The following is a 23,722-nucleotide window of genomic DNA, read 5'->3' as shown; positions in this document are numbered from 1 at the left end:
ATGGTGAGAGTAGCATTTTTTTAACAAGAAATTAATAACTGCTCACAAATAAGTCTTTTTTTGAAATTTTTGGAGACAATATTGGAGAACAATTAGGTCAAGCAAGTGTACTGATCTGCAATTTAGGATGATCTTTTTGTTACATGATCATATATATATATATAGACCTAATCGATCGAGGGCATTCGATCGTAAAATACAAGTGCGTGATCATGTTAATAATTAATAGCCCAGCTTGATCAATAACCCCAAACGTACAGTACTCGTAGGTAGCTGGATAAACATGTGGAAAAAAGAATTAGAAGAAGTGATCACATGATGATGGAGACTCGAGTAATAATATTTAATAGTACTGCTAATTTTAGCCAAGTGAACGCAACTAGCTTTTCGATAGGGCCTAAGTATCTATAGATATGTAGTGCCACATGCATGTGTCATTATTATTATTACTCTTAATTTGGGCCATATATCACATAATTAATATTCGACCTTTTGTTAGCTAGGGATCTAAACTTATGAAGAGAGAGAGAGAGAGAGAGAGAGAATGGTGTTTCGCTATATATATATATATATATATATATACTTGCTTTGCATTAATAGCTCTAATCTTTTTCATCTTGCTTGGTTGTCATATTTAGCTCATAGTCAGGATGGTCCGTACGGAATAATTGAAAGCAAGTCAAAACTCTTAAAATACCATAAAATTATATATGTATATAAATGTTTTAATCACAAAAATATTTTATAAAAGTAAACTCACAAATTGACGTGATTTAATATGAGATATTAGATTGTAAAACTATTTTTATTATAAAGTAAATTTAACATATCATATAAAATCATATCAATTTATTAATTTATTTTTATGAAATATTTTTATAATTATACGTATGTAGCACTTCTTATATATATATATATATAATAGCTACTTGTTTTTTAATAATAAATTAGTGATATTAATATTGGTTTAAAGGCAACCAACACATAATGATCGATCCCCGGCCCCAAACACAAAGGAAGAAGATCGATCGAGGTGAAGCAAAAAACATCAAAATTGGAAGGATATAGCTAGATTATAAGGGGTAAAAAATAATATATGGTTCGCCAATAAAAATCCTAGTTGGGGAATTCAATTACGAGCTGCTTGTTCCCTTCAAAACAGATGGCTGGCTATTTGGGCCCTTATCAATAATATTAATGTTAGGGGGAAATTGAGAGAGAGAGAGAGAGAGAGAGAGAGAGATTAAAGAGAGAGTATGATCAATAGCATGTACAGTACCGGCCAGGATGATGACAGGGACAAGCTCACATGAGCCCAACCAGATAATACATGGGTCCTACTTATACTTTCTCTCTCCCGGCCTGACTCCCTTGTTCTTCTCAGTCTGTTAAAGAGAAAAGATAGAAAGGAAAGAATTTATCCAGCGAAAGAAATCGCCCAACTTGAGAAGCTTCCAGCAGGGAGGAACCCTGGTAAGAAAATCACAGCAACACCTTACTATTTTCACTCTCTCTCTCTCTCTCTCTCTCCTTTCCCAAGGTCAACAACAAGAGGAATTTTACACTCTTTGAAATGTCGTCCATGGGGTGTATAGTTTCGTGTTGGAGTGTTCTTGGTCAAACAAGAATGCACCGGCCGTCATTCATGTATTGAGAGCTAGCTACCCTTGTGTTACTCTTTGGTCTGTCTCTGTGCTTTCGATCACAATCTTAACCCTACAAAACATTAATTAAAAAAAAAAAAAAAAAAGATTTTACCTTGAGAACTGGGAGAAGACGACTTGGTACGGTCGTGTTGCTCACTGTAGCTCCTCCAAAGCCCACCGTCTTCTTGGTCTCTCCATTTTTCTTATTCTTAACTTAAATTTTGCAGATCCAGCAAGAGAAGCTCAATTGGCGAGTACAAAACATGGATTTGAGGCCACCCAGAGAAGACTTGTCTTGTGAAGAACATGAGCACATGGTGAGAGGTAAGCTCCCTTTCTCCTACTCCTCCTCCTCCCCCTCCTACGAAGCTGCTTCCGATCATGTCAATAAGCTTCACGAGCTCATGGACATGTCCCCAAGAAACGAGGACGATGATGTCAGACGCGGGGACTCCCAGGACGATGGCCTTGGATCCGGGAGCACTATTACCGGGCGAGGCAACAACATCATGGAGAAAGAGCATATGTTTGATAAGGTTGTAACTCCCAGCGATGTGGGCAAACTCAATCGCCTGGTAATCCCTAAGCAGCACGCCGAGAAGTACTTCCCGCTCGACTCTACAACCAACGAGAAAGGCCTCCTTCTCAACTTCGAGGATCGCAACGGGAAGCCCTGGCGGTTCCGCTACTCTTACTGGAACAGCAGCCAGAGCTACGTCATGACCAAAGGCTGGAGCCGCTTCGTGAAGGAGAAGAAGCTCGATGCAGGGGACATCGTGTCCTTTCAGCGCGGCGTTGGTGAGCAAGGCAAAGATCGTCTCTTCATTGACTGGAGGCGCCGCCCTGACGCGCCTGACCCGATGGCATCTCTTCCCAATCTGCCGAGCCACTACTTTTCATTCCACCGTTCTATCCCCTCTGCCTGGAGTACTAGCAGTCCTAATTTGCTAATGCGACCGAGGGACCACTTGCACCTGTCGTCGCAGCAGATGATGAATGTGAACAGCAGCAATAATGTCAATCTTCAACATCCTTACCGGCACAGCTACGGCAGTAGCGCTTACTGTAATTATATGGTAAACCCATCACTGATTTACATGAGATCGGCCGCAGCTGCAGTATCCCCACAGCAGCACCCCCACCACCACGGCCATCATGATCAATCACATGAACAACTAGGGCTGGTGCGGAATATTAGTGCGGTTGAGCCACCCTTGGTGTTCGAGTCGGTGCCGGTCGTACAAGGAAAAGTGGCAGCCAAGCGACTGAGGCTATTTGGGGTAAACATGGACTGCCCAATATCGGAGTCGGATGCATGCGACGTGATATTGTCCTCCACCACAATAGGAGGTCCCCATGCTACCATGACATTGCAGCCTTCCCAACTTTCGTCTTCGTCTCAATCTGTTCTCCCATTCAGGCCATACAATGGTACGCCACTACCAACCGTGCCCACGAACTTTCTCGATAAAGGGAAGGCTTCAATGTCCTTAGATTTCGATATCTAGAGACACCACCAAATTCATCAAGAGGTCTTAAACCGAGTCCTACACATGAAGAGAATACCAGGACACATGCAGCCTAATCACTTTCAAGTAATTCGTTTAATTGGATTTGATTATTTTGTCCCTCAATGCTCATGATCAAGACCTACAAAATGCACAACGGGATCGACAATGTTTGATTTTGATTCAGTTTCGTACAGAAGGCGGGTTTTGATCGAGGAGTAATGATCAGTACGTTTATGAAGAATTAGCTAGCCAGCATAAGCAAATTATTAATTAGAGGCCATTGGAGATCGATAGATCGAAGCTAGCCACTATATATTATCCATGATCAATTAATGTCTTCTTTTTATTAACTTCATGTAAAAATATTTATGACACATGATAATTTTCATAATATATAGATAAATATATATTATATATTGGCCGGATGAAGACGTAGAGTACTACCACCTATATATCATTGCTCCCCGATTTCATGCGTTGTTCCAGCTTCTTCTGCAGGGCCTAGTTTCCCCAATCTGTATCCCAGCCATGGGGTGCCATGGTTTCCCACTGAATTCGGATTATTTCCAAACATGTATCTTTTGTTCTCTTTGGCTCACCAACTATAGATCATCTCTTGATCTCTCTACTGCCCTCTCTGTTTACATGAATATTAATGTTCTTTAATTAAGCTGCTAATTAATTATAACAACTTTTCCTGACTGCTGATCAAGCCAACGTGTGCAGTGGCCGGCAAGCTACCCGCCCGATGTTATTGAAGTCTTGTAGTATACCCTGGTAGGTTGATGTTCTTGTCGCTGCTTCGTTGGGCACAACCCGCAGGTGTTGCAGAAAAAGTTTTCAGAGCCTTAAAAGGTACCATTACTATCTGATATTTCTGCAGTATCTTTGTCTCTCTTTTTCTGGGAGGGGGTTGAGCATATATATCCATTATATTATTATATCATTCCAGCTAATTCAATATGTTTTGCTTTTATTACTATATATTTAGTTTGAGTCTCTCGCCGATCGATGATATATCTCTTCATGCCCTTCTCATGAACTCACTGTAGAACTAATTCCAAGTTCTTCCTCAAAAACTGTTCATTCACTGTACGTATGCCGCCCTCTCATTAATCAATTAGAAACAGTACCATATATTATATATATGATCATATATATATCACTTGCGCTGCAAAACAAAAGTCATGACTTGCATATATATATATATACACACATATATATATACATGATCATGAGTACTAGGACAGACAACTCGAACATTAGAATTTTAGCAGTCTCTTCATGCTCTTTAATTTGAGTTTTGCTTCGTTTATCATCATCATGATTATATATAGTTGTCTTTTGTCGTAACCTAGCTAGCAGCTTGCTGCTTGATGTCTATGTCGTCCTTGAAATTAAAACTAGCTAGTAAGGTTAACGATTAATTATTCTGGTTGGTTCCAGTACTACTGGTCACAAACTAAACAGTTAAGCAGCCTTTTATTTATTTTTTCCACCAACATTCCAAACTGGACTTTATTATATATATATATATATATATATATATATATTATGTACAACGTCCTTGTACAAAGCCATCGAAATGGGGGTAAAATATTGATGCATGAACCAGCTCTCTAGCCACGTTGAAAGTTCCTAATTATTCGCATGTGTTGGAATTCATTCGATGATCTGTGCATGCATGCCGCAATTAACAAATTATTTATCATTTGGTACTGTACAGTACTAGTAGTTTATATATACGTACGTTCCTATTAATTTGATCCCGGCCCATCATGACGCATCATCACATGCATTAATTATATATGCTCAGAGCTGGCAATATCAAATTGAAATTAAATTAGTATATATATATATAGCTATATAGGATATTGCACATTCGCTATTGATTTATTGTAGCAGTACTACCTACTCGCGTTAACAACTGTACGTCAAATTAACTGATCAAATTAATTGATCGAGGACCTTATGACAATTAAATTGGATATTACGAATTGAACCATGCCAGCTTGCTTTGATAATTTCATGAAACTTGTCTCACCAATCATGACCACTATTTGCTTCATGATCTTAGAAATCACACGGAGTTTTGTTTGCCTAAAATATATATGATCTAGTATATATATATATATTGATCTGTAATTTGAATATTACTGCATAATTAATAAATTAGATGACATTAGAAAAGATTGGACTTTTAATTTTTTTCCTCCTTCTACAATATTATCATGGGAATGACCTAATTATAATCGCCTGTGTTGCATCATAATTGAAATTAACATATTATAACTAATTGAGTTCATGTTATTAAACTTGTTCATGTTTCATACTGTGTGATGGTACTGCCAAAAATATTAATACTTAAGAGGGCAGAGAATCATGTACAAGATCAACTTCATATATAAGGCTTGTACCTAGCAATATCTCTCTCTCTCTCTCTCTCTCTCTCTCTCTCTCTCTCTCTCTCTCTCTCTCTCTCTCTCTCTCTATATATATATATATATATATATATATACACTCATTGAATGGCTGATCAAGCTGCATATATATATATATATATATATTTTTGAGACATCTTCCCCATTAAGGAGAATATGATCTTCTCCATTACACTTGAGATTAATGGATATAATACATATAGTGTAAGACATTGATCAGTCTTTTGATCATTTCAGATTATATATCATGCTGACAAGTACTGAATTAATTAAAATACTTCATAGTTTACACTAGATATAATATATATATATATATATATAGAGAGAGAGAGAGAGAGAGAGAGAGAGGTAGGTCATGACCAGTGCATGAACTAGCTACTAGTTATACTCCTCATGTTAATTCTGCATAATATCACAGGTTGAAGTATACCTGCAGGGAATTAGGGATCAATATTGCAATCAGTCTGCAAGTATGTACTAGCTTAGCATGCATATTTGCCTAAAAAATTCAGAATTTTTTTCCTTTTTCTTTTCGTTTACTATACTAGACGTACAACATTTATATATAATATCCGGCAGCTTGCATAATATATTGCATGGTAAAGTACCAGTACTCATGCGGAAGCAGTATTATGTTTGAGACAGATCACTCTAGATTACATTCAATCACAAGATTAATTTGTAATTCATGCAAGTATTAATTCAAGATATAGCTCTAGCTAGCTAGGTTGAAAACAGCTAATTGGTTTTACAATTCTCAGGTACAGAAATGCATGGTAATTAAGTTATCCTCTTGTTTCTTTTCTTTGACTGGAATAAGGTATATTGTTGGAGCCGAGATCAGAAATATCTGATTATGATTTTCATGACTAACTGATCATAATTAATATCTACTGAAGATCATTAGGTTTTTATATGTTAAACAAGATCCATGCATGGTGCATGAGCTTCCATGCATGTTGAAGCCAAAAACTCATGAAGGATTTCAGTGAATTACACACACACAAACACATAGACATATATATATATATAGGTCATGTACTGTATAAAGCATGAGCTGATGATCACTAGATTATGCATGTTTATTGAGTATATATGAACTAGCTAGCTAGCTTGTCATGGTTATCCAAATTAATTGGATACTTCTATATATATATATATATATATTCTGTAATTTTACTGGGTTTGAAGGGACCGGGCATGATCGATCATTTGCATAAAGAATGATCTTATAATTAGATAACAACTTGAATACAATTCCAGTACCCCGGCCGGCGGCCTTTATTAATTGACCCCTGAATCTCGGACTAATTAGGGCTAATTGGATATTCAACCTATTCAAGAGATCAGATTGCGAAAATTGTACACTAAAATGCATGCATGGCTTGCAGCTAGCACGCGAGGGCATTATATATATTAGTAAGTATCGCAGTATCTCATCATGTGGTGATTACTGAAGGAAATTGTCCTACGATGATGATATTATTATATATTATTGCAAAGTCCATGTTTCTCTGTTTGATTGAGTTAAGGCTATTTCCTGCAGGTTCACGATGCTGCCCGTCATGTGTGTCATGTCTGTGTGTGTGTGTGTGTGTGTGTTATATACCCAGCCATTTGTAGTATTACTGAAAATACTCGTGATATCTTGAACCAATGACCCTCATGCATGGCCTCCAACTTTAACAACCAACCATACTTCATTTTGGGGATTAATTATATATATGATCATGTCTGATCAGTACATGATCTATATTTCACTACATGCATGCAGCAAGATTTCACAACATGCAACATCAAATAATATCATATTTATAACTAACCATTTATTTATTTGTTATAATGGTAACCTACATGACATCCATCACCTTGCCATGCATTATGCATGGAACCATTTTCCGGAAAAATGATTATCCTCCGGTCATGAAAGATTGAACTAAACTTATGGTTATTAAATATACATATATATATACCTGAAAGAAATGATTAAGCCCTATTTTCTTTAATTTCTTTTTTCCATTCTCTTCGTCTTCAACCTGCAGCAACCTCCGGCCTATTGATCAGTATATATATGACTTTTCCATATTAATTAATGGCGGCCAATTGAAGCAACCCGCCTGCTTATTATATTCCAATATCCCAATTGATGAGATATTCATGGTTACTCAATTTCATCTTTGATTTCAAAACTAAACTAACCAACGTCTCTAGCTAACCTTCTTTCCATGTACGTCCCATTTTAAATAATTAGTTGGGATTGATTGGCTTCAAGAAGAAAATTTCTTATATAGGCATAATTAAAGGCTCCATAAGTAAGATCTGAGCACGAGCAAAGGCAAAAGATTCATTCAATCCCATTAAAAATTGTAAAACATGCTCATGTTGAACATAATAGGTTAACGTACATACTGCTCCACAAGAACAAGTAGGAACATGTTTGTAATTTGCTAACTCATCCCAAAGAACTTTTAGGCGAGTAAAATAAGTGCTCACAGAATGTTTCACTTGAGATAGAGCATATATGAATTTCTATAATTGGAAAGTACGAGGACCTTTTTTTTGACAAGAACGTTCCTTAAGATCCAACCAAATCTCATGCGCAGTAATTATGTACAAAATACTAACAGAGATATCAGGAGAAATAGAGTTTAAAAACCAAGATATCACTATATTATTGCAGCAAAGCCAATGAGAGAGAATTGGATTAGCCGAATCCGAGGGTTTGAGGATGGAGCCATCGACGAAACCAAGTTTGTTTTTCGCCGATAGAGCCATGGCCATGGAACGGCACCAGGCCGTATGGTAGTTGTCACAGACAAGTGGCTGAGTAACAAGAAGAACACCGAGACTATTACTAAGATGGAGGAAAAAGGGACTCGTAGAATCCTCAGAGACCGATTTGTGACTCGGCGCCATAAGAGAAAACTTCTGATACCATGTAACGATGAAACCCTAAAGGGAGAGGAAGGGTCAAAGCCCTAGCAGAGGAAGAGTCTGGAAGGTCAGAAGGGAAAAGTTCTAAAATATACAATTTTCACTTAGTCAATAATAGTCCGCTCGCTACAAGTAAAATGGAAAAGTAAAGTATTTATATATACTATGTACAAATAAACTAGTTTAAATCACACGTATATTAAGATATAAAAAATATATATGTGATAATCATGATCGATCCTATAATATATATATATATATATATAATTCAAGCAATAATAGGAGGGATCAGAGTGAAAGATATTGTACGAACTGAAGGGAATTTAATTATTATACGAATCCTATATATGTAAGCTGTTGGGAGTAGTACTGATTGATTTTCCAAAGACACCAATGATCTAAACCTAGCCAGCATTCCATTTTATCCTTTGGATAGAATACTGAAAACATGAAGGCCTTTGACAGATTTTTTGTTCTTTATTTTTCCTCTCCTTAATAGAAACGATGGTCAACGGAATTACAACGTCGTAAATCATCATGTTGACAATTCCAAATGATCGATCTATTAAAAATTACACCAAATTTTTGTTGGACTAAAGTCGCAGATTTTGTGGACTACCTTATAAGCTGCATCTGGAAAAATGACCCAATTAATATTCCATGTTCTTTTGAAAGTGCCTTTTCAATATTATATATTGCTATATATACCAACTTATAAGTCTTTGATCTAATTCTCATGTATTTATAGAATATATATATATATATATAATACATGATAATTATATACAGCATATATATATATATATATTATATATATTAATTATATAAATTTGATGGATGCAGTAGAGGTGGACCCTGACCCTAGCTAATAAAGTAGTAGGTGTAGCATCTAGATTCTAGGATGATCTACTTGAACGTAGCCAGAGGCTATGATCCACAGACTCATCGGCATCTAGTGGATGAGTCAGTATTAAAGATACAAAATTGCTTGGTGCCATGTAGCAGCTACCATAACTCTTAAAGCTAAGGATGTGTGTATATATATATATATTAATAGAGCTGTGTACGACAAGCTGCTAGCATATTACGAAACCTTGCACAGTAATCCCGTTTTGCACATGTATGTATATATATATATATATATATATATATATATAGAGAGAGAGAGAGAGAGAGAGAGACTTAAAAGAGTTGCAAATGCATGGAAACTGCTCTGATGCCTGCAACCGAACTGCGTTAATTTCCGCATGCATATATCCACTTTTGACTATATATCACGCGCGCGTCTTTTGGCAAATCACTATTGTACGTACGTACAATCAGAAACAGCGAACCTATTATATCCCGCCGGCCTCCATCATCTTTTCTTTTACGAATGGGACTGACTGCATGCATGACAGGAATTTGCGGTGCTGATCAAAGTCTCAAGATTGTTTTAAGTCATGTAGCTAGGCCAATCTTTACTCTCATTTTCTAATTAATTCATGCCGGCCAATTAATTTAATGCAAATTAAGGAATTGCTTGTAGATTAATTTTATACAATACCTTCCTGATTAAAGTATATATTTATCTTGTGTGACATAAATTCGAGTACTTATTCTATATACATGGATGGCTGATGTCTCCACATTTGACAAAAATATCACTTCCATCGTGATTAATTATCTCCCTAACAGGTGGTAGGTGATGAGCTAGCTGGATGATGATCATGACCACGCTAGCTAGTACAGTGTATATATATATATATATATATATGGGAATTAGAGAGATCATGATGGATCAGCTTTTGCAAGTGTCAATATTTCTATATTTCTAGTGCTATGAATAGTGGACAGGCGGGCGGACAAATTTGAAGAAGGATGACACGTACGTATTTCGAGCCCAAAGTTTAATTTATAAAAGACATGAATAGTAGAAGTACTGGGCAGCGAAGCAAAGGATGATGATAATTAAAGTAAGGAAACAAACAATCAAGCAGCTAGATAGCTAGGCATTCGTACGGGCATGCCCTGAACAGAAGGAGTCAGGAGACTCATCCCCACCCTACCTATAAAAGAGAGATCGAGCGACTGCTCGTTTTAGGGTTAATAGGCGTAATCAATGACGACAATAAAAAAAAAAGTAGCAAATTTATATATATACAATACGCGCGCACACACACAAATAGTACTACTGTAAAGGAAAAGTGGGTTTCGTCGTTTAATTCTCTTCTTGCCCTGTCTGTCTGTCTGTCTGTATTTCTCTCTCTCTCTCTGAAGACTTTGGCTCCGCCCGCAGGACGCGTGCAATACCCTCCCACTCCCAAGACTGCATGGACCACGTTGATATTTCTTTGGTTTTAATGCACCATATTCCCGTGACGTTCTCTCTCTCTTTGTCTTTACGTCCCTCTTCCTTTGGCTCTATTTGTAGTTTCCTTTTAAAACATTTTTCGTGGTGAAAATAAAAGGTGTATTGACTCATTGATCAATATAAAGTAGAGAGATCAAATGGCATATGCCATGCCAAGCTTTCTTTCCTCATATCTATTCATAACTAAACATTCCATGCATGTACTTGTGATATAAAATTAACATGTTTTGATTTTGAATTTTAGATTATAAAATTATTTTAATTTTATTTTAAAATAGATTTAATATATCATATAAAATCATATCAATTTATAAATTTATCATCTCTGTATGAGTACTATAACACTTTATTTTTTAAAGTAATATATATTTTAAAGACGTAGAAGAAGTGAGTAATACATTTTGTTGAGGTTTAAGAAATGATGATGATCATCACATGATATATATAATTTTTTTGATCAGGGAATAACCAGGTCGAATATTGTTCAAATTAGTTATGAGAGCAGCGAGATATGAAGGAATTTATAAATTTTAAGTACTTGTGATACCTTTTAATTAGTGCATATTATATATCTTGTTGAACTAAATATATATATCATGAGTAATGTTAATTTTTATTTTTAAAAAATATTTTTTTAGTCACAGATAAATTTTACTAAGATATATAAACTAACAAATTGAACTAGGTGGTATATTAGATTATAAAGTTATTTTTTATTATAAAATAGATCTACTATATTATATAAAATTATATTAATTTATAATATATTAATTTATAAATTTACCTTAGTGAAATTTTTTTTATAGTTGTAGTGTTTATTTTTTAAATAATATTATATATTATTAAATATTATCCAACTTAAATGAATTATTATGGCAGCAATTACTTAAATAATAATTCAATTGAATACTCTACATCAATTGATATGGTTGGAGATGAGAAGACAAAAGATATACAGTTATTCATAATTATTTCGATTGAGACGTGTCTTAATTAGGTCTTTTTCAAGGGCTCGTTGGCTTAAAGTGGTTCGAATTCAGAGTTCTAATTTCAAGCTTTTTCCTTTCCTTTCTTATCGAGTTTCTTCCCTAATTATAGTCTCTTATAATTGGGTCACACCTTGTGGGCTGGCCCTATTAATTCTGAATCATGATGCGATGCTGCAGATCAAAAGAACAAAGAAGATAGAAGAAGAAGAAGAAGAAGCAGCAGCAGCAGCGAAACAAAAGAGGAAGCGAAAGGGTAGCCAAAATGAAGCAGCTAGGAAAAGAATGGGGGGAAAAAGGCTGGTGGGGGCTGCTGCTCAATGTACTGCTACGGCTTTCATATTTCGTGACAGAGCATTAACAATGACAGTGCAAAGAGTGGCAGCAGATCCCAAAAAACAACCGTAATTATGGTGAAATATAAGGGGGCCGGCCGGACGATAGCTACATATCATGGACTGCACACACTTCACAACAGTACCACATGAGCCGTATATATCTATAATTAATTAATATGATAAGATTTTTTCGAGTTTTTGTTCTAATTCGAGAATTATAACTTGAAAAAAGAGATGTACAATTGATGATATATCTTATTAATATTTATTGACTGTATTATAAATATTTTAGATAATATTAAGAAATAATAATAAATATTTTAAAACTCTCTGATGTGTGTTTTAAGATATGATGCTAGCTCCCATGTATATTGATGATGAAGCAAAAGAAAGAAGGGGAAATGGCATGCATGGGGACATGATCAGGGTGGTGAGAGTATTCTGACCCAACCATCCACCTGGAATGAAGGAAGGAAGGAAGGAAGGAATGGGAATCGAGGCATTAATAATGATCTAGATGCATGGGTCTGATCTGATAAATAATTTTGTCCTGATCCAATGCTCTCCCTCATTTATTGCCGAGCACCCAGATTCATGCTAAGGTATCAAAAGTTCAAAAACTGCATTATATGCTGCAAATGCCTCATCTTCCCAGAGCTCCAAACCCTTTCCTCTTTCGTCTCGATCGGCCTGAATCCCGATCTTAACCCCTATTGATCTTGTCTTCATACTGTTTGTATTATTTTTATATTAGCCACCTCTTTCCCACTCCATATTTCTCTTTCACTACTTTACCTACCTGCCTTCTTTCTCCTTTCACAATGCTTTATTCATCATTTATGTTAATTTTGCTCTATTATTATTATTATTATTAGTTATATGATGTTATAGATAGTACTTTGAGGTGTTGTATACCGTAAAAAATAAATAATAAAAAAAGAAGAAGAAGAAGAAGATAGCATATTGCCAAATTTATAGGTCCCCCCACTTCCCTGACTGGTCACCTTTTTTGTCCTGGAATGGCTACAATTAGGTGTTGTATCCAAGTACTTCCAAGTTCCAACTGGGTATTCGGCATCTAACCCTAGCCTGCAGGCAATGTTTCATGTGGTACCAGTCATTAACGCCAGAGAGAAGTAAATACTCTGAATGTGACCATGCATCATGTTCCCAAACCCCTTCCCCCGCCATTGCCCAACCTCTAGTTGAAGGAGGAAGACCGGTTCAAAGGCTTTTATTTCTCGGGATTTGTAAAAGTACAATGCTACTCTTCGTTCTTGATTTTATCATTTTTAGTCAAATAGGCTAATATGATACATTTTAAGTGATTTTATAAACTAACAATGTAACACCCTCCTTATATTTTCCAACATTTTCTCCCAATAAACATCCATTTAGTTCATGGGCTAAACGGTAAGAGGTATTTTTCAGGGGTTTTTTTATTTTTTTCGATTCCCTAATTAGATGTAGACAAACTTGAGCTTAGGCAATCTATTACTAAGCTTTAAGCTCCTTATGGTTAACCTATAACTCGTACCTACCTAGAACAGTCCAAACAGTACTCAATCCTGCAAATCACAAGACTTGCTATCAAACTCATCATCTGCTCAACTCAAATCCGAATCTATCTTGCCATTCTGACCTAAAATTGAACAATTAAAAAGTAGAAAAAAAAAACAGAGAAAACACTAAAAAAGAGGAAAAAAATTTGACAAACAATTGGCTCAACACACAAGTTCTCTCCTCGTTGAACAAGAGGACTGAGATCAGAGCCTGCCCACCTCAACAAAGAGAGAGGTTTAAGGTAAGGAAAAAGACTAGGACCTTGTTTTCTAGTAATAGGTTCAATAAACCTCCACTAGGCCCACCCAGAACAGAAAACAAACAGAAAAGACATTCGTATCCTTGCCTAACTACTTAGCCGAAGTCTGGTCCGTCCTTATTTGGGCAGTTTGGGCTTGTTATTTTCCACCCTGCACCTGGGTATGCTTAATGGGCCCAAACCGCCCGAATAAGAACAGGCTATGTAGAAATGGCCCGTCAAATGGGCCTTTCCCAAGAATACTAATGTACCAGAATTCTGCCTATTGAAACAAAAATCGAGGTCCACACTACCTGAGCTAGTCAATGCACTCGATTCTATCAATGCCATTCACATATCCAGCTTGTTGTGCCTATCCCAGAACATGCAAGGTAAATCATTCTTCACCCAATCACAGTAAACCAGAGTTACAACTTTCATCATCACCTTCACAAGATATTAACTCGGGGTCTAACTTTTCACCATTGTACTAAAAACCAACGATGTTGAATTTCAAGTTCAACTCCCATTTCCTAAACACAGCCTCAAATTTTGTCATCGGTAAAAACTCCAATGGTTTGTCGCCTCTCTTAAGATCTTGAAGAATCAAGCTTCCATGATTACCTGTGTTAGAATCAATCTGCATTTGCACCCCACATGGTCCCGACAGTATCTCCATTATACATGCACGACTGACTTATTATACACACCATCCCATCTTTAAACAAACTAAAGATAGTGATACCATTCTCATATATGGGAGCAGAATTTGTAGCTTTGGCCTCGAACAAGAATAACCATGCTTGGCTCGAGTGGAACATTACACACTCCATCATTCTCTGCGTTTGGACAACTTTCCTGATTCCTTTTTGTGTTTTTGAGCAAGCTTTCCTAACACCTAACAGAGCAGAGAAAGAGTCAAATTTATAAAATGGAGAGAAGATTCAGGATTAATGCAGTTCACCTTACCTCCTTTTGATTGATTCATATCCATCCATCCCATTAGATTTCATGCTCAAGGCACAAGTTCTATATTTCAGGCCACATAATGCTGCTTCAGCCTCAAGCCATAAATTCCTATACACTAAAGCTTGTGGATGCATATCTTCCACAATCTGATGGTTTTCTGTCAGACCCTTTGAAATAACCTGCATTTTATTATAAGTAACAAAAAGACTTTGTTACACTGCAATCTATGAACATCAAACCCCAAAAAAAAATATATATATACGTATCACAGAGAGAGAGAGAGAGAGAGAGAGAGAAGACACCAAGTACTAACATAATAATAAGTATGAGCGTATGACAACCAATGATACCTGGATGATTTCATTGCTCTTCTCAACACCAACATCACTGTATGAAGAAAAACAATTCAGCCCTTTCTCAGTGAAGGCAGTATAACAACTCTTTTGCCCATCGTGGTAATTCTGATTTTCAGGCTCATCTGGAACAGACATAGTCTTTGTCCATGCTACTCTAAATTGCATACTGGAGGACTGAAAATGACATCATTCAGGTTCTCACAGGTGAACAAAATATGTGTGTTTGTGTCTATGAACAACTCTCCCATTCCCCAGGAGATCCAGTAATGATAAAAATGATGGTGATGATCAACATAGTTTTAATCACGTCAGGCTAAGAGATCTATCCATTAATCAATGCTAGAAAACTTTTGGACAAAACACTTTCCCTAGCCTTGAGCAAAATGAAGGTTCTTACCCTCAGAGACTATTAAAACTAAGTGGTTCTACCAGTAATCTGATCAGTCATGCTAATATAATTCCAGCATGCTTAACGCACATTCAATAAGAATCTATGCCAGGGGAATTCAAATAGAAGTGTACTTTATAATCTTAAAAGGAGGAAAAGGTTCATTCTTGTTGGCAAATCGATGCACAACTTTCTTCAGATAAGTTCATTAACATATAATCAAACAAACACACACACCCGCCATACCTTGCAGAGTTCTGTAGCCTTACAAGGAGAGTATGGGGTGCCTGTTTGAGTTGATTCAGGCATTGAAGCCCCTTGCCCAACCCTATTTGTGGAAAGCACATGAAGCTTATCGATTATAAGTTGGATTATGTCATGCTCATGCTCATTCAATGAATATAAACCATTTGAACAGTTTTGTACAAGCAACTCTGACAGATTACGCACTGTATTGATCACTGTCCGGACATCTATTTTAAGAGGTGCAGATAAAGACTTAGATACACTCTGATGTGTTTCATTAAGGTCATTAAGAAGACCAACGCCAGAAGAAGATGATGGACCTAGGCCATGCTCCTTTGCAAGGACAGGCACCCTTGTTGAACCACTATGCACAACATCCTTGATACCATTCAAAGAGTCTTCAGCATTTTCCCCAATGACAAGCCTCCCGTTAGATGCGCAGCAATCTTCCCCCAGAGATGGTTGAAATATGTGAGAAGAATTCAGAAAAGAGCAACTTCTCGAGTTGTTGACTAGAGCATATTCCTTTTTTGATTCATTGATGTCAATAGAACATTCAGTACCAATTCCATAGCTCAATCCAGAAGGAGTTGATCCCACGTTGGTAGAACCCGCATTTCCAAAATACACAACTGAGGTTTCACCCTTGTCGAAAGATGAGAAATCACTAATATCACATTCACTTTCATGGTAGTAGTCTGTACTTCCTTTAGCATTACTGGGGAAAAAATGAGGCGCCAGAGGATTCAAAATGTTACTTGCTTTTAGCTTCCTTTCAAGACATTGTGAACTCACAGATTCAGAAACTCCAAATGGAGATTGCCAACAAGCCAGGGTACCTTTCCAGCAGGGTGAATCCACGTCAGAGTCATTCTCATCCAGCGTTTTAGAAATTTCAATGGAAACACCAGGTTTTATCCCATGACGTTGCAGCTCAGATTTTACCGTGCATAAGGGTTCCAAACCGTCATCAGGGATAAGCTTATCACCTTTTCTTTCTTCACCATTTTCAATCAAGCTTTTATCTAGGTAGACCTCTTTGCCTTTGGTATTCAGCAGGGCATGCGGCTTTTTTAGGCTGATTGGATTACAACCATTCAGCCCAGATAATTCTTCTGGATTACAACCAGACGAATTACCATTGTTGTTGAGGGCATTAATGCCTGATAAATCCACATTCACTGAAATAACAGGATTAAGGACTGAAACAATTGTGCTAGTGCTTGGTGATTCAAATGATACAGCTGGCAATGATTTTTTTTTCAGTGAAAGAGAAACACTATCACAACTGCTCCCACTAAATGCTAGCCTTGGATATGACCACTGACCTTGAGGAATGTTTTGGGGAGTTGCAGCAGAGCATGTATCTGATGATGTTGAGAACTTAAAAGGGGTGACTGTAGAATTTGGCTTTGGAAAAGATTCAGCAGTTTCCTGTTCCACGCCTCCAGATTTCATCTGATTATCTCCTCCTAGGATCATAACGGTTAAGTTTCCACACTCGTCGATATTATCAGAAGTTTCACCACAAGAATTCAACCCTTTAGCAGCATGCAATGCTTGTTGCGGGGCTGTCACAATCACTTTTTTTTGTGGGGCTGTCACATTTACTTTTTTTTGCAGGGCTGTCACAATTGCAAAATATAGTTATCATTTACTTGTACTCTTCATCTTTTGTTTTTTCCTTTTCAAATCAACTTCTTCAGTTCTATACAAAGCATCACATCACATTGCTGTCAAGATATGTACGTTTATACTAAAGGCCAAAAATAAAATTGAAAATGCTAATATATCAAAATTTTTTATGCTTTGATGTACAAGGACAAACGTTATATTGATTTTACTTTATGATTTCATTATAATTCTTAAACATAAGCATTAAAGGCAACTCTTCAAGATTCTCTGTAGACAAGTTTCGGTGCATAGTTCATATTTTTCTTTTGTCCGTCTGATGCTAGAAAAGTCTGTTTACAGAAAGTTTTAGAAAGTACTCAATGTTTCCAGGTCTCCCAAATGTACTTGTCATTTATTTAGCAATTTCTATCATAAATTTAAGAAAGGTACAAGATGAAGGCCTGATTATAAACATAGACATATTGAAGAAAACTCTAGTCATAAAGATAGATATATTGAAGATAACTCTATCTTCCTTAGATCACAGACCTAGTTATAGATCTCGAGGACCAGTATTATTTCTATCCATCTGCTAGTACCTAAATCAGATACCACGTCATGTTTCTCTGGTAATTAGTGTCCCTCCAAGACTACATTGTATCCACAACACCACCCTCCCCCCAATGTTCTCTTCATATTTAGGCCAAATGAAATTGTGGTACCACATATTGGATTGGACTACATTGTAAGGATGTTGCATGTACAAAGAGTCTCACATGGATAAGTGGTTCTTAGGGTATAACGCATATGTGACTTAACTCTTCTGACAAAAATGGTTATAATCCTTGTTTAATATACATGTGAAATAGAAGTACAACTGGAAGTATTATCATAGTAGATAATAGCAATCATGTAAACGTGTTAGTCAATATTAGTGACCGACCGCGAGATGCCAAAGTTCCAAATGAAGGGACACAATGGAAAACGTGTTGCTATAAGAATTAAAGCTATACATTGGCACATATATGTACTCCAAAAATATAGAAAAAAAAAATCTATTAATAAAAAAATTGGTGTACTTAGCTACCTAGCAAAAAAGTTAAATCTTTATTTGCATCAATTACATACCACACAAAAGGGAAAGATGTTCTAGTTTAATCAATAAAACTATGTGCCTTTACGTCTCAAGACACCACTAAGTTACATCTATAGCAGCCTGTACATAAAGGTAGAATCCAGCAACCAGACATGCAGAATCGGAATATAATCAACATGCAATATCATCGAGCTTAGCTATAAGAATGGGAATCCAAAGGTACATTCATATGCCAAATTCTTATGAAGTCACGCAAATAAGAGACAGATACCTTGTTTTTGAAAGTTCCCGCAGGCCTTTGAACCTGCCTTCCAGACGAGACTCCCTTGATTATCCCTCTTCTTGCCCTGTTCCGCATTACATGAGCCATCAGCCTTTTGGCAAACAGAATCAAAACCCAACAAGTTCTGGGTGTAGCCAGGCACCGAGGACTCGGTTAATGACATTGCATCAAAGTCCGAGTCATAAGGCACAGCAGACATACTGTTTTCTTGCAATGCTAATGATGGGTGACATGAAGAATGAATAGATTGCCCAACAAAATCAAAATCAAAACCAGGGGGATTATCAGATGGGAAATCCGTGATACCCATTTCAGACTGATGGCCACAATATTTATAGGCATCCCGAGGCGCATCCACCAATACCGAGTCTCCTTCCAAATTGAGATCAGGAAAGGAACCGACCAAGGAAAAAGAAGAGTCGGAACTCTGAGAACCGTCTTGTGAACGTATACAAGGCTGCTGGCATGAGTTTGCCACCCAATTCGAAGAGGGTTGGGGATTGAAGGGCTGAGCAAAAGCTGACAAACTGGACGGTGGTGTCGAAGACCCTCTATCTCCGTGACCCTCCATTTTGTTTCAAAAGCTGAAAGAACGCAGCCAACCAACTGATCAAAACAACCCCGCCGCAGTAACAGAACAAAAGAAGAGAGAGAGAGAGAGAGAGAGAGAACGTCAAAAGTGGTTCGTTATAGTAGCAAACGAGCCATTAAGCTACAAAGGGCTGTTTTTTGTTCTGGGCCTCATATGCTGCAGAATTGCTTTCTAGTTCCTCGGACACAGACAGGCAAAAGAGAATACAACAATCAAACATCAGGAAAGCAACATCAACAATGGCGCAAAGCCAATAATTGTAGCACAAATCATTTAAGCATGAATTAAAAAGTCGATGAAACAGAAAAAAAGAAAAAAAAATTCAGATTTTCTGAACATTCCGAGCAAATCAGTGAGCTAAAAAAAATATACCGAGGAAGTTACCGGGCTTTTCCTCTGCCTTCAAATTTTTATGGTTGCAGGTTCCGATGATGTTGAAGTTCAGAAGTCTATACCGAGAAGGAAAGACAAGGACGCTTTCTCCGTGTGTTTTCATAAAGGGGCCTCCTACTTCTGTATATTACGGACGTTCAACGCTGCACAGTTGTGATTCTGTGAACTCTTTATCACGGTCCCTAAAGTTTGTGTGATTATCATTTTATTCTTTGAATTTTTGTAATATTATCGTTTGGATTTTATAATTTTATATATTATCGTTAATTATAAAAAATAAATAAATTAATTAAATAATTCATACATATTAACAAAACTCATGTTTTGAAAAGAAAAATAAAAGAAGGATAAAATAAATATTATTTAACTTAAATTTGACGAAGCAAACTAATTGATAAAATTATTAAAAACAAAATGATAAAATTAAAGAAATTATGGAGAAAGTTGAAAATCTGAGTAAATTGTTGCCATTGTTGCATTCCCAAAGAAACTGAGGGTACAAGAAAAAACAAATGCAATATCAATTGAGAATGGGGCAGAACTGTGATTGGTAAACGGATGGACCTCTGACTAGTTCATACTCGTTGAGTGCACCCACCGTCGATATATGTATATTTTGTGTTCCCTTTGAATCCAACGGTCAGTCTAGGCTCTTCCTGCCTTCCCAGCTAAGTTTCGAACAGTGTTAACCTTTCATCTTCTTCTGAATTTCCCCCAAAAAAATATTCACGGATTTGATATTAAGGAAAAAGTTTACAATTTTTTATATAATTATGTTTTAAATAAATGAAATACTTGTAAAGTGATCATAAGCTCCTTCCACAATCGATATGGGACAACTATAACAATCACCCCTTGCACATCAGGTTATAGGCAGTTTGTTGGGTTTGAAATTGTTGGTAAACATGGACTCTGATATTAATGTTGGGTGATCTTGAGCCTTTTTCAACTAAAGGTGTTACCCGCATGGTGCGGGATGGAGGCACTCCCTCCCTGACCGCCCGCGCTTAAAACCCTTCCCCATGGAGGCGGGGGATGGGGTTGAAACCAGTAAGTCTCACATTACTTAATAATGACTATTGTATTACCTTGACATACTATATAAAGGTTGGTTTAGGAGGTCAAGACAATCCATTAACTTGAATTCAAGTTTTTAACAAATTGTAGATATTTATATATAATATATATTTATATAAATATAAAAAATAATATTTTTATTATAAATATAAATACCTTCATTTTAAAATATAGTTATAATATTATATAGAAAGTGTAGTAGATATATCATTAAGGCCTCGTTTATTTTCTTATATGAGTTGAAATTAAAGTTAAAAGTTAAATAAAAGATTATTAGAATATATTTTTTAATATTATTTTTATTTTAGAATTTGAAAAAGTTGAGTTGTGTATTTTATTTTATATGAGAATTTAGAAAAGTTGTAATGATTATATGAGTTGAGAATAGCTATGAAAACAAAAGAGGCTGCCTCTTTCATTTTTACAAAACTTTTTATCTCACATCATCTTATCTCATTTAATCATTAGAACTTTTCTAAATTTTCACACAAAATAAAATAAACAATTCGACTTTTTAAATTTCAAAACATAAATAATATTAAAAAAATATATTCTAACAATATTTTATTTAACTTTTAACTTTTATTTCAATCAATCTCACCTTATTTATAAAAACAAAAATGATAGTCTTGTAACAAAATCGGTTTTCTCGTCAAAGACATCTCAAGACTATTTTATTGGCCTAATTTTGGTGATCGATCGTTATCACCAATGAAAAAAATGTCGTCGGTATCGAAATTTTTCTTTGTTTTTCTCTTTTCATTTTTCATTCTTCGGAGAAGATGAGGAATCATGTGTACACGTTAATGATTAAAAAAACCAAATAAATAGTTAATTGGTTAAAAACAAGGATGGTGCTAGCAGGCAGCCTAATATTTATTGCAGGGCATATTGTTAGTTATAAATTTATTATTTTATTATTTTTATTTTATTTTAAGTATTTTTTTAATATTTTTAATTATTAAAATAAAAAATAAAAAAATATATAATTTCACTAATATATAATTACTTTCTTAACTATTAAGTAAAAAATTAAAAAAAAATTAAAATACATGAACGATAAGATTGAACTCTACTATCATTTTTCAAAACTTAAATGTGCTCTCTACTTACTTTTCAAGTGTCAAGTTTTTATATTTTGCACCATAAACTATTAATATTGACACATTACACACCAACTACTACATCATTCATCAAAGTATGACCCTATTATATATGGTGATGAAATTAAATAAGAAATGTAACATAGTTTTGAGTGTGATCATGTATTAATGATATATAGGTGCCATATTTTGTCAATTTCTAATTGTTAGAGGATGTTATATTATATAAATATATATATATATATATATTATGTTTCAGTTTTGATAGGCATATTATATATGTTATATTAATGCTATTTGTCAATTTTTAATAGTTTGAGGAATATACTATGTTTCAATTTCGACAATCTAATAAATTTGCATAGTGTCCGATAGCAGAAAAGGAAAAATTAATGTGTTTAATCCAAACTCATCCGTATATATACATATATAATTAAAGAAGGTAAAATATGTCAATATGTATTCTTATGTTTTAGGATGTTACGGTTTTAATACCTTATTGTAAATTAAGAAATTAAAATTTGAGACCTTGCTATTTCACAACTTCTTTTTTTTTTAAAAAATCTGACATTTCTTGAGAAAACAAATACCAGAATTACTTTTATACCCGCTAAAGACAAAAATAAATAAATAAATAAAGGTTGGGGTGGAACTCCTCACTGTCCTTCCGTCGTAGAAATGAATTAATTAATAAGAAATTTTATTTACAGTTTTGAATATAAAATTGTGCATAGTCTTATTGATAAATAAAGATAAAAAAAATATATATTATTTTAAAAAAGATATTATTATTATTTGTATATTTTTTAAATGTAATTTATATATAAAGAAAATGCCAGATGTCCCGTTTGGGGCTCACGTTGGACTCTAGCATTTTTTTTTATATGTGTTTTTTTTAGTTTTTTTTATATAGATATTTTTAATAATTTTTAATATTTTAAAAAAATAAAAATAAAATTAAAATATTATTAAAAAATACTTTCTTAATCAAGAAGTAGAATAAAAAATAATATTTATTCTATTTCATGATTAAGGAAGTATTTTTTAATGATTATTATTTATTTTCTGATTAAGTAAGTATTTTTTAATGATATTTTAAATTTAATTTATTTTTTAAAAATACTTAAAAGTGTAAAAAAATTTATATAAAAAGTAAATTAAAAAAATACACATAGAAAAGTACATGCTAAACCCAGCGAGAGCTCCCATCGAGAAATGTAGCATGACCATTTTAAATATTTTTTTAAAAAAAATTATAATATTTTTAAAAAATACTTTCTTAATCATGAAGTAAAATATTTCTTATAATTTTTTATTTTACTTCGTGATTAAGAAAGTATTTTTTAATATATTTTTTTTTACTTTTTGATTAAGAAAGTATTTTGTTAATAATGTTTTAAATTTATTTTATTTTTTTAAAATATTTTAAAATATTAAAAGATCTATATAAAAAATTATTTAAACAAAACACATATAAAATAATAATACACCCAGCACCCTAGCTTATATATAAATTTTCATAAACAGTGCCCATTTGAGAACTGAATATGATTGCCTAACACAAATAAATTAATAAACGCGTGCGTGCAAATAGT

General features: G+C 34.9%; 2 protein-coding genes across 10 annotated transcripts; one reads left to right on the top strand and one right to left on the bottom strand.

Annotated features, from left to right (window-relative positions):
• The first annotated feature begins 1,398 nt into the window (after nt 1-1,398).
• On the top strand, nt 1,399-3,714 carry LOC109005467 (B3 domain-containing protein Os03g0120900-like). 2 transcript variants are annotated; one of them, XM_018984431.2, is made up of 2 exons: nt 1,399-1,473; nt 1,874-3,714. In XM_018984431.2, exon 2 carries the CDS (start codon nt 1,910-1,912, stop codon nt 3,152-3,154), a length of 1,245 nt encoding a protein of 414 aa, XP_018839976.2. In that variant the 5' UTR covers nt 1,399-1,473; nt 1,874-1,909; the 3' UTR covers nt 3,155-3,714. The 2 variants fall into 2 exon arrangements, with proteins under 2 accessions (XP_018839976.2, XP_035549656.1); XM_035693763.1 differs by lacking the exon at nt 1,399-1,473 and adding an exon at nt 1,570-1,784.
• A 10,600-nt stretch (nt 3,715-14,314) lies between these two features.
• On the bottom strand, nt 14,315-20,070 carry LOC109005465. 8 transcript variants are annotated; one of them, XM_018984428.2, is made up of 6 exons: nt 18,951-20,066; nt 17,298-17,594; nt 15,970-17,150; nt 15,330-15,509; nt 14,980-15,158; nt 14,315-14,908 (listed from the first exon to the last, which is right to left on the bottom strand). In XM_018984428.2, exons 1-6 carry the CDS (start codon nt 19,531-19,533, stop codon nt 14,902-14,904), a joined length of 2,427 nt encoding a protein of 808 aa, XP_018839973.2. In that variant the 5' UTR covers nt 19,534-20,066; the 3' UTR covers nt 14,315-14,901. The 8 variants fall into 8 exon arrangements, with proteins under 8 accessions (XP_018839973.2, XP_035549852.1, XP_018839966.2 ...); XM_035693959.1 differs by having other exon boundaries at nt 15,970-17,594; nt 18,951-19,546; nt 19,635-20,066; XM_018984421.2 differs by having other exon boundaries at nt 15,970-17,594; nt 18,951-19,725; nt 19,927-20,066.
• Between the last annotated feature and the right edge of the window lie 3,652 nt (nt 20,071-23,722).

The sequence above is a fragment of the Juglans regia genome, chromosome 9 (genome assembly GCF_001411555.2).
Source record: "Juglans regia cultivar Chandler chromosome 9, Walnut 2.0, whole genome shotgun sequence".
NCBI lineage: Eukaryota > Viridiplantae > Streptophyta > Magnoliopsida > Fagales > Juglandaceae > Juglans > Juglans regia.
Note: the sequence above shows the minus strand (reverse complement) of the source record. Positions and strands in the feature narration are given on the sequence as shown.